Source organism: Esox lucius, chromosome 25, assembly GCF_011004845.1.
Source record: "Esox lucius isolate fEsoLuc1 chromosome 25, fEsoLuc1.pri, whole genome shotgun sequence".
In the NCBI taxonomy this organism is placed as follows: domain Eukaryota; kingdom Metazoa; phylum Chordata; class Actinopteri; order Esociformes; family Esocidae; genus Esox; species Esox lucius.
Window position 1 is genome coordinate 6482094 of NC_047593.1, and position 11992 is coordinate 6494085.

An 11992-nucleotide genomic window follows, 5' to 3' on the forward strand; every position below is an offset into this window, starting at 1 on the left:
TGACGTTAGGCAACTAAACAAGAACCTTTGTGAAAATTGGTAATTAATACAATAATAATAATAATAATGATGCATTTGTAAAATAAAAAAATGAAGAGTAGGACTCCAGGGGATGCAATGTAATTTCTGCTTCTTCTTTGCATTGAAAGCAGTGTCAGTGTTAGTCTCTATCGGTTTATCTGGAATACTGTACACTCAGTCTCTTCAGTCTGTTATAGGTTCATATTGTTTTCATTTAGTGGTACAACCCAGTAAGAGCCACTCCCAGTTCTTCTGCTTCTCGATTTTTCTGTACATTTCAGACTAGTTTGAACAACTAAGTAACATGTTGGCTATAGACTTGATCCAACTTTGCATCTGTTTTATTCTAGTTGTACTGGGGGACGCACAAACTGATGTAAAGACAGTGAGAGGAATAGAGGGACAGACTGTAACTCTAAACACAGGATTAACTGGACTACAGAAGCATATGATTTATTGGACTTATGATCCCGCTGGATCAGAAACAATAATTGCTACCCTGAATGTTAGAAGAAATAGACCTGAATACAATGAGAGACTGCACCTGGATGCCCAGTCTGGATCACTGACAATCAAAAGTCTTACAACCAACGACCATGGACTATATGAGATGGAAGTAATTAGGTTACAGCCCTTGACCCAGACTTTCCATCTAATAATCTATGGTGAGTTTATATCTGGACTTTTACCCTTGAACATGCAGATGAAGTTGCAGTCCAGGACTTTTCCGATACCATTTTTTTAAACCTCCAGTTTTGGGCTAGATGTTAATTGATGTTAATAGATGTAAAATAGATCTGATCATTTTATGTGCATAATCTAGAAGTAGAAATACTATCGTACAGTAGGCTACCTGACTTAGACATGGAATGTACATACTGTACATGGTACATCATTTTCCAGGGACCTTTTTGGCTCAACAGTGTCAATTTACAACCAGTTGCCAAAAGAGCATCCCGGAATGTATATTTAACAAAGACAAACTACCATACACACTCTAACATCTCCAATGCAATATCTTAGTTCTCACCAATGTTTTGACGTAGTGTTCTTCTTAAGGGTATTATGTTAAACATAACTTTATGTTAAAGTAAAACGCTTAAACAGAGTTTCAGAGAAAGCAAGCAGTTGTTTAATGTCATGCCCATGATTGTCAGTGTACTGTTGGTCCTATTAGCATTAACATATTAAAATGAGACAAGAATGGATCACATACAATCATAAATGTGACCTAAATCACATTATGAACTCAATGTTATTTACTATGTATATACACTCACCTAAAGGATTATTAGGAACACCTGTTCAATCTCTCATTAATGCAATTATCTAATCAACCAATCACATGGCAGTTGCTTCAATGCATTTAGGGGTGTGGTCCAAACTGAATGTCAGAATGGGAAAGAAAGGTGATTTAAGCAATTTAAGCAGTCTTCAACTGTAACTGTCCAATTTTGGTGAGCTCGTGCAAATTGTAGCCTCTTTTTCCTATTTGTAGTGGAGATGAGTGGTACCCGGTGGAGTCTTCTGCTTTTGTAGCCCATCCGCCTCAAGGTTGTGCGTGTTGTGGCTTCACAAGGACTGCCCACAGGACTGCCGCATACTGAATGTTTTTCCCTTTTCACACAATTCTTTGTAAACCCTAGAAATGGTTGTGCGTGAAAATCCCAGTAACTGAGCAGATTGTGAAATACTCAGACCGGAATACTCAGAATGATCCACCTAAACTGGAACCAGCAGGCCATGACGGAGGAGGATCAACTGTGGAAGCGTCGCCTCCTCTTGTGCATGCTCGGCACGTTAACCGTGGAGGGTTAGTGCTCCCTTAACCGTGGAGGGCGTCGAGCATGTACTCGGGGAGGCGTGCAGACAAAGGGCCAGCACTAAGGAGCTGCTGGCCCGGTACCCATTCCGTCTGCGGAGGGACATCTTCCCAGGTGTGCCCAACACCTGGTTCGCAGTCCTCCACTGAACCGAGGCCTCCCCACATTTATTTTAGGGGGGGGCTATGGGGGTGCCCGAGGAGTCTACGTCTGGTGCCTCCTCGACCACGTGCAGGCTGGCCAGGCTGTAGGCTGGCCATTAGGCACGCACCGCTTCCTGCTCTGCGGCCTTCCGCCACCCCTGTCCCTGCGCCACAGCGCAGACTGTTCCCTGCTGCCCAGGAGCGGCAGCCAGCGCCCCCTGCTGCCCGGGAGCGGCAGCCAGCGCCCCCTGCTGCTCCGCCGGCTCCTGATCCTCTGCCGGTTCTGCCTCCCCGGCCTGTCCCGATGGCTCCGCCGCCATGGTTAGTCTCGGCTGTTCCGCCCCCTCGCCGATTGGGGTTCTGCGCTGCCCCTCCCTTGGGCTGGGGTTCGTCTTGGCCCGTCCGGTGGCCGGACCTTTGGTGGGGAGGTACTGTCACGGTTAGGTGAGCAGCAGCGCCACCGTTCCGTGCACCTTCAGTTCCCATATCACACGAACACATCCCGGACTGTCACGTTTCCAATCTTTCACACCAGGTCCCAATTGACATCATTTGTATGTATATAAATGTTTCCCCTCTGCTCCCCACATTGTGGATCATTGTTGCTGTTATTGTCTGTTCGTTCAGTGGTGAGTGTTACTTGTATGTACTGTCTGAACATTATCTGTTAAGACGCGTTGTCCCGCACTTTGATTTCATTCAGTCTGTAGTATAGTTTTCCGTTCGTTGTTCGGTTTTGTTTTGATTGTTTTCTAAACCCACGAACAGGAGATATTCCTGCACCTGGTTCCTTGCCCAACACTACACCACACAAAAATCTTGACACTGTCTGAGGTATTATAGTGATTCTAAATTTAGATTATCTACATAAAAACAACATATCACACATCCAGCACAAACTGAGAGGTTTAAAAAGATTGTGCAAATGTCTTGAGTCATGAAAAAAATGTGTATTTATTGCTTCACTCTATATCCCACTGGTTTTCTAGCTCCAGTATCTGTCCCTAATATCAGATGCATCACACAGAGTCGCTCAGTGGACAGACTATTAACAAAAGAGAGTTTTTCACTGGTGTGCTCTGTGAAAAATGGGAGAGATGTGATCCTGTCTTGGTACAGAGGAGAGGATATAATCAACCAGACCAGCAGCCGTGATCCCAACATAACCCTGTATTTACCCCTTGAGGTAAAAGAGGGGAACGAGACCTACCGCTGTGTTGCTAACAATCCTGTCAGTAAGCAGACAACCAAACTCCGCATTGAGGACCACTGTCAGCAACATACAGGTACAAATCTGTTGTGTTGATGTACTTTACGTGGTTTAAAGATTCACAATTGAATTAATGTAGTCAACCAGGGATGGAGTGGGACTCATTTTCAGCCTGGGAGCTGCATGGTGCATCAGCCCATTTAGATATGGGGCTGGGGGGTATAATGTACTAATGAAAACTAAACACTATTATTCAACACTTAACAACTATATAATATAACAAATATAAAGTTAGATAACACAGAAACAATTTTGAATAAAATATCTCAAATTACAAGAACACGAATATATAAAAAGTTGTGCTGTCAAGACAATTAAAATAATCCATCAAGATTATCTCATAATCCTCTGTAGTTAATCGCCATTAATTAGCCCTTAAACACATTTCTCTGTTTAAAAATTAGTGCATTAGGTTAAAGACATACTTTGTTCTATTGTAAACTATGGACATTAGTTGGCTTGAATTTAGATGAATGCAAGTTGTCTCAGCCCTTAAATGTCAGTCCATAAAATACCACACTAACTGGCAGCCTCTATACTGTATGTAGCCCATGTAAATCGAAATAAAAGGTTGCTGGTCTGTAAGTCCAACTGCAACGTACCACTACTGTATGAAACACATATTAACCCTTCTTCTCTGGAGAGCTGCAGGGTGTGCAGGCATTTGATCCAACACTTAATCAGACCTAAACCTTTCAAGATATTGCACTTTGATGTTTAGGTTGAAATGTGGTTAGAATGTGGTTGAAGTGGGGTCCTGTAAACGTCAGCTTTCCTGATGGATGGTTAGCCACATCTACATGCAAGGAGTAAACAGGCGGATTCACTCAACACGTTGTCTTGGGACCATATAGTGAGGTGGGCCTGACTTAAGGGAGGCACGGCTGACCTTTTCGTTCCACAGTTTTTTGGGGGAAGATTGAGTTGTAGGACGCAAGGAGGGATATTCCAGTTTCCATGCATCCATTGAACTAACGGATGTGTGGATGTGTAGCCCACTAACACGTTGTTAGGCAGGAATCATAAACGAGAGGTGGGTAAACTTCATGGCCGATCAGTCACGAACACGAATGGCCATACTCTCCAATGATATAGTGAAAAAAAATACATGCAATAACTTTCCCAGAAAACAAGATGTGCAGGCGAAACTGCAATCCTGACCTAATAGTTCATTTTTGGAGATCGTAAGAAATATCATATTAAGTGATACCTGCCAGAGTGTGCAAGCGGAGAGCTGATGGAAATCTCGGAGGTTAGGGTTAGGTCAAAAGAGTGGGGGGCAGGGGAATATTCTGTCTTTGGACTGGGGTAACCAACTAACTACAGGTCAGTTATAATGACGGTCCTGGAGCAACATTAATTATGATGTTGTAGGAACAACAATGACACGGAAATATCAGATTGTGTGAATCTTGATGGTTAAAATTTCTATAAATAGTTGACAAATTTGATTTGGTCCCCCCCAATGTTGACTCTATGGCTACAGCCTTGCTATAGGCTTACAGTAAGTAATTTATAATTTTTATATTTTAATAAATGAGCATTACATGGTTAGATTACAGGTGTAACTAAGACATTCTTCCTCATCTCAAATTAATCAAACTAAATCTGAGCAGACTCAGTGTGCATTGCCGAATATAGTAAGAATATAGCCACACCTTTTCGGACATTTGTAAACTTTATTAATGATGAATAAGAAATCAATTAACTGACATACAAAACTGTGTTTCTTATGTGTATCCCAAATAAACATCCTGTTATTTACAATGAAAATGAACTAGCATTAGCTTACTAACAGTATCTCTTGAACACTTTTGTTGAAACTACACACCAAAACAACTTTGTTTCACCCGTTTATACCATCTTACCTCAAAACTCAAAAATGTTTCATGAGCATTAAAAAGAGATTTTATCTCAATGAGACAACTTGTTTAAATAAAGGATTAAACAATCCTAATACACAGTCCACTCTCCTGCCCTAAAATTGACATTCCATGCACTGTCCAGGAAATGAGGGGTCCATAAAATACTCCAGAAAACCTCATGCTTCCCTTCATAGGGAGTTTTTCCTTGTCACTGGTGTGTGCCCATCTGCAAATGTAATAATATTGTTGTCATATTTGGCAACACGGTCATATGTGAACAAACTGTACAAGAGGTGAGTGAGACAGCAACCCTGTATTGGACACATTCCATCCATGTCTCAGTTTTAACTCAATCTAGATTTATGTACACAAACATTAGTTTCCTTTGTTTTTAGGGTAACGTTTAGTTTATTAGGGTACAGCAGTGTTAATTTAACCCCAGGTATGAAGAAAAACAATGCAGTAAAAACAAATGACACAGGCAGCCCAACGCTGATATGTTGCCCAATTATTAGTTAAATATGATTTGATATTTCAAATGACCAGTTAGTATTTCAATTAGTATCAAGAGGCCTTATTTTTAAATACGGAATAGTAATTGTAGCTTTTATTAAACGTTTAGGGTTTTAAGGTGATTGTGTGACATTTTATCGCAGGCAGATTGGTTGTGCTTTATTTCACCAGGTTATATACACAGTTACTTCCTGTCTGGAGTCCTGATAGTAGTTGCCTTCATGACAGTCATTGGGCTACTAGTTTGGATATACTGGAAAGAGAGTACATTAAAACATCAAGGTAAGATAAAACATTCCTCCACATATCTTTCACTTTATTTGTTGTCCTGTTTTGTTCTCTGTTTCGATTTAAACAAATGTAAAAAACATCAGAGAATGAAAATCCAAAATCAGGTGCTTACTTGGACTGAACAGGTTTTTTTATTTTTTAACCAGCCCCCCAACTCCCACAAACACACAAAGACAAAGTATATATCTCGGTGAATGTACACCACAGAAACATCAGACAATCAATAAATCAATCAATCAAATTTTATTTTAAGCACTTTTTACAACACCAGTTGTCACAAAGTGCTTTCCAGAGACACCCGGCCTTAAACCCCAAGGAGCAAACAACAGTAGTGTTGAATTTCAGTGGCTAGGAAAAACTCCCTAAGAAGGCCGAATTTTAGGAAGAAACCTAAAGAGGACCCAGGCTCAGAGGGGTGACCAGTCCTCTTCTAGCTGTTCCGGGTGAGATATTAAGAGTCCAATTGGAATAATAAATACATTTCTCTGGGCTAAATCCAGAGTCTATTTGATTTTAGACTAGGTCAGAAGTATGACCAGGTGGACAAGGACAGGGACAGCAACGGGCCCCCCAAACCAGGTACTGTGCAGGTGTGGACCAGGACCTCATCTCCTCCTAAACTGTAAAACTGGAGGAGACTGAGAAAAGTTAGAAGTGCATTCCTCATATCCCCCAGCACAATAATATAGCAGCATAACACCTTGGAACTGAGACGGGGGGTCTGGCGACACTATGGCCCTACACGGAACTCAATCCACCCACATTGCCAGGCATCAACCAAAGGGACCCCCACCAACCGCAACCCCCCTGAATGAGGGCCAAGTATTGCTAGCAGCGAACAGCCCAATTGCACAAGTGCGCAACAGAGAGTCAACAACAAGTGTGATGGTAATTCCATCGATTGACACTCTTAAAGGAGTAATAAACACAGACAAAATTCTCTAGGCACAAGTTAACCATTTTAATATTATTTCTTTGCAAATAAGAGAGACGCATCAACCGCTTACAAACATAATCGTCTGAGGAGTCTCTGACTCAAAACATGCACAATCCGTATTTATTACATAGAAAAGGGGTGTGGTAAGATGCTGTCCCCCCACCTTATCTCAACTCCTGAGGAGATACAATGTCTGGATAATCAACAGAGACAATAAAGGGTTATACAGATCTACTGATTTACGAGTAACCCTCTAAACCCCGGGTTCCGGTCAAGGATGACCCCTTAGGACAAATACCAGATCACCTCTCTCACGCTCCTCTACCTATCTAAACATGGGTACTCAGTATGAGAAAAGGCCCTGCCGCCAGCTGTTTGTTTAGAAATTCTAGGTACAATTAAAAGGCCTGCATTTTGCGATCGTAGGTTACGTGTATGTATGTATGGCTGGATAATTTCAGCAGGGTAAATAGGAGCAAGTCCATGTATTGATTTATGGGTTAAGAGTAAAACCTTAAAATCAGCCCTAACCCTAACAGGCAGCCAGTGTAAGGACGCTAGGACAGTAGTAATGTGTTCAAATGTTTTTGTTCAAGTTAGGAATCTAGCAGCCGTGTGCATCACTAATTGAAGTTTATTTATTAATTTGTCTGGATAACCAGAGAGAAGAGCATTGCAGTAATCTAGTCTAGAAGTAACGAAAGCATGGATACATTTTTCTGCATCAGTTTTTGATAGAAAGTTTCTAATTTTTGCAATGTTTCGAAGATGAAAATAAGCAACTCTTGAGACATACACTCACCTAAAGGATTATTAGGAACACCTGTTCAATTTCTCATTCATGCAATTATTTAATCAACCAATCACATGGCAGTTGCTTCAATGCATTTAGGGGTGTGGTCCTGGTTAAGAAAATATCCTGAACTTCAAACTGAATGTCAGAATGGGAAAGAAAGGTGATTTAAGCAACTTTGAGCGTGGCATGGTTGTTGGTGCCAGACGGGCCGGTCTGAGTATTTCACAATCTGCTCAGTTACTGGGATTTTCATGCACAACCATTTCTAGGGTTTACAAAGAATGGTGTGAAAAGGGAAAAACATCCAGTATGTGGCAGTCCTGCAGGCGAAAAAACCTTGTTGATGCTAGAGGTCAGAAGAGAATGGGCCAACTGATTCAAGCTGATAGAAGAGCAACTTTGACTGAAATAACCATTCGTTACAACCGAGGTATGCAGAAAAAGCATTTGTGAAGCCACAACACGAACAACCTTGAGGCGGATGGGCTACAACAGCAGAAGACCCCACCGGGTACCACTCATCTCCACTACAAATAAGAAAAAGAGGCTACAATTTGCACAAGCTCACCAAAATTGGATAGTTGAAGACTGGAAAAAATTTGCCTGGTTGGATGAGTCTTAATTTCTGTTGAGACATTCAGATGGTAGAGTCAGAATTTGGCGTAAACAGAATGAGAACATGGATCCATCATGCCTTGTTACCACTGTGCAGGCTGGTGGTGGTGGTGTAATGGTGTGGGGGATGTTTTCTTGGCACACTTTAGGCCCCTTAGTGCCAATTGGGCATCGGTTAAATGCCACGGCCTACCTGAGCATTGTTTCTGACCATGTCCATCCCTTTATGACCACCATGTACCCATCCTCTGATGGCTACTTCCAGCAGGATAATGCACCATGTCACAAAGCTTGAATCATTTCAAATTGGTTTCTTGAACATGACAATGAGTTGACTGTACTGAAATGGCCCCCACAGTCACCAGATCTCAACCCAATAGAGCATCTTTGGGATGTGGTGGAACGGGAGCTTCGTGCCCTGGATGTGCATCCCACAAATCTCCATCAACTGCAAGATGCTATCCTATCAATATGGGCCAACATTTCTAAAGAATGCTTTCAGCACCTTGTTGAATCAATGCCACGTAGAATTAAGGCAGTTCTGAAGGTGAAAGGGAGTCAAACACAATATTAGTATGCTGTTCCTAATAATCCTTTAGGTGAGTGTATTTTATATGTTCTTCAAATGAGAGGTCAGGGTCAAGGGTAACGCCAAGGTTTTTTACAGTTTTTTGGGATACGACCATGCAGCCGACGAGGTTCACAGTGAGATCTGCTAACAACGCTCTTTGTTTTTTGGGTCCTAAAACAAGCATTTCTGTTTTCCTTGAGTTTAAGAGCAAAAAGTTCTCTGTCACCCACCTCCTAATATCTGAATCGCATCACAGTGAAAGTTTACATTGTGATTTCGGATTACATCGCCCAGAGGGAGCATATATAGTGAGAACAATAATGGGCCCAGAACCAAGCCTTGAGGAACACCAAAGCATACCTTTGACTTGTCAGAGGATATGCCATCCACACTAACAAACTGATATCTTTCAGATAAATAAGATTTAAACCAGGCTAGAACATGTCCACATAGCCCAATATGGGTTTCAAGTCTCTCTAAGAGAAGAGAGTGATCAATAGTGTCAAAAGCAGCACTAAGATCAAGAAGCAACAGGACGGATGTGGAACCTTTGTCTGAGGCCATTAGAAGGTCATTTATTACCTTCACAAGTGCAGTCTCAGTACTATGATGGGATCTGAAACCGGACTGGAGTATTTCATGAATGTCATTTGTCTTTAGGAAGGCATTCAAGTTGTTGGGAAACACATTTTTCTAAGATTTTTGAGAGGAATGGGAGGTTCGATATTGGCCTTTAATTGTTTAATATGTCGGGATCCAGATTAGACTTTTTTAGACAATGCTTGGTTGAAGTGAAAATGAAATATTGGGATTTTCATTGGATATTATCATTACAAGAGTTACATTGTATCTTTATTATGTTCTCATGCAGAGTCTACTGGTGTAATCTATGCAGATGTCCTACCAGCACAGAAAATGTCTACATCACGATCGGTGAGATCAATGTTTAGGTTGATGTTCATACTGTATGTTCAGTTAGTAAATGGTACAGTATGTTCCTTTCTAAATATTATCTTTTTCTCTTCAGATCAACATAGAGAATAATCATGTGCATACACACACACACACACACACACACACACACACACACACACACACAAACACACAGTTAGTATGGAGTTTGCAAATCCAGGGTTGAGGGATTTCAATTCCCACCAGGGGCCAGTGTGAAAATACATATGAACAAACTGTTGTTAGTCTCTCTGGATAAGAATCTGCCAAATTACTTCAATGTAAAATAGAGGAAAAGCACAAAAAATACATAGAAACTTTAAGTCTCCATCTCTGCCTCTTTGTGTCTGAATGCTTTAGTTGTTAAAGTAATGAACCACATGGTGTCTTTTCTTACAGGGAGGAAATTAAACTGTGGATCCCTCAGTTCACTCAGTTCAGTATGAAGAAACAATCTACTCAGATCTACGTGTTTGTTTACACAATGATAATTATAGCCACAGTTTATTTATAAAAATAATTTTTAGTTCCTTAACATTTCATTTTGTACAGTTGATGAAGCAAATGTTGCTCATTTACATTTAACTTATAACTGCAATTAAGTGAATGTCTAAAGTTTCAATGTCTTGAACTTTTGTTTTATGAATAAAGTGCAGTCTATATATATTAAGACAATGACAAAGTAATTTTTTTACATCCATTAAAATAGAACTGTGTCACAATGTGTCTCCCCTAAAGTTTGTATTTACAGGATACCATTCACCAAGGTAACCCAAGATCCATAAATTCACAGGATAAAACTCACAAATGGGTATCCTGAAACAAGTGAAATAAGAATGTGAAAACCAATGGTTCAGTGATTCCGTTGCGTTCATTTTACCGTGGCCGTCCCGACATGACAAAATCCTTCCAGCCACGTCAAGAAAAATAAATAAATTAGCATTCTTTCTCCTCCAAACACAACGATTTGAGTTTTTACCAAAAAAGTCATATTTTGGTTTCATCTGACATTCTCCCAATCCTCTTCTGGATCATCCAAATGCTCTCTAGCAAACCTCAGACGGGTATGGACATGTACTGGCTTAAGCAGGGGGACACGTCTGGCACTGCAGGATTTGAGTCCCTGGCGGCGTAGTTTCTTACTGATGGTAGCCTTTGTTACTTTGGTCTAAATACTTAGACAACAATAAAAAAATAAATAATAATTCCCCAAAGGCCCATTCTGAACCAGGAAAAACCCTGCTGTTGCGGCGACCACGAGACGAGTCCAAAGTCCGTGCAGCACAACACATACATACTTCACAGAATAGAACTACCTGACTAGAAAGAAAATGCCTACTGCAAACTCCTCCCTGTGAAGTTCCCAGTCACCTTCACTAGATGTCACTGATTAACAACCTGAACACAAGAGCATCCATAACAACAATAGTCTACTACAGTGCATAGCATAGCATCATCTTCCGCTTATCCGGGGCCGGGTCGCGGGGGCAGCAGTCTAAGCAGGGATGCCCAGACTTCCCTCTCCCCAGACACTTCCTCCAGCTCTTCCGGGGGGACACCGAGGCGTTCCCAGGCCAGCCGGGAGACATAGTCCCTCCAGCGTGTCCTAGGTCTTCCCCGGGGTCTCTTCCTGGTGGGACGGGACCGGAACACCTTCCCAGGAAGGCGTTCCGGAGGCATCCGAAACAGATGCCCAAGCCACCTCAGCTGACCCCTCTCGATGTGGAGGAGCAGCGGCTCTACTCTGAGCTCCTCCCGGGTGACCGAGCATCTCACCCTATCTCTAAGGGATCGCCCAGCCACCCTGCGGAGAAAGCTCATTTCGGCCGCCTGTATCCGGGATCTATCCGGGATCGACCGCATTACTGCAGAAGCTGCACCGATCCGTCTGTCAATCTCCCGTTCCATCCTTCCCTCACTTGTGAACAGGAACCCTAGATACTTAAACTCCTCCACTTGAGGCAGGCACTCTCCACCAACCTGAAGTGGGCAAGCCACCCTTTTCCGACTGAGGACCATGGCCTCGGATTTGGAGGTACTGATTTTCATCCCCACCGCTTCACACTCGGCTGCAAACCGTCCAAGTGCATGCTGAAGGTCCTGGCTTGAAGGGGCCAACACGACAACATCATCCGCAAAAAGCAGAGACGAAATCGTGTGGTCCCCAAACCTGACACCCTCCGGCCCCTGGCTGCG

At 42.2% G+C, this 11992-nt stretch overlaps 1 protein-coding gene across 1 annotated transcript; it reads left to right on the forward strand.

Moving 5' to 3' along the window:
* The first annotated feature begins 328 nt into the window (after positions 1-328).
* LOC117594139 (SLAM family member 7-like) lies at positions 329-10352 on the forward strand. The gene is made up of 5 exons (XM_034291225.1): positions 329-686; positions 2977-3273; positions 5807-5917; positions 9717-9778; positions 10196-10352. Exons 1-5 carry the CDS (start codon positions 470-472, stop codon positions 10205-10207), a joined length of 699 nt encoding a protein of 232 aa, XP_034147116.1. The 5' UTR covers positions 329-469; the 3' UTR covers positions 10208-10352.
* The last annotated feature ends 1640 nt before the right edge of the window (positions 10353-11992 follow it).

Bases quoted from the DNA above. Each gene is read 5' to 3' on its own strand.
- LOC117594139 (XM_034291225.1), top strand. From the start codon at position 470: ATGATTTATTGGACTTATGATCCCGCTGGATCAGAAACAATAATTGCT. The intron at 687-2,976 runs GTGAGTTTATAT...CTGGTTTTCTAG, and splicing joins TTTCCATCTAATAATCTATG to CTCCAGTATCTGTCCCTAAT. The intron at 3,274-5,806 runs GTACAAATCTGT...TTATTTCACCAG, and splicing joins CCACTGTCAGCAACATACAG to GTTATATACACAGTTACTTC.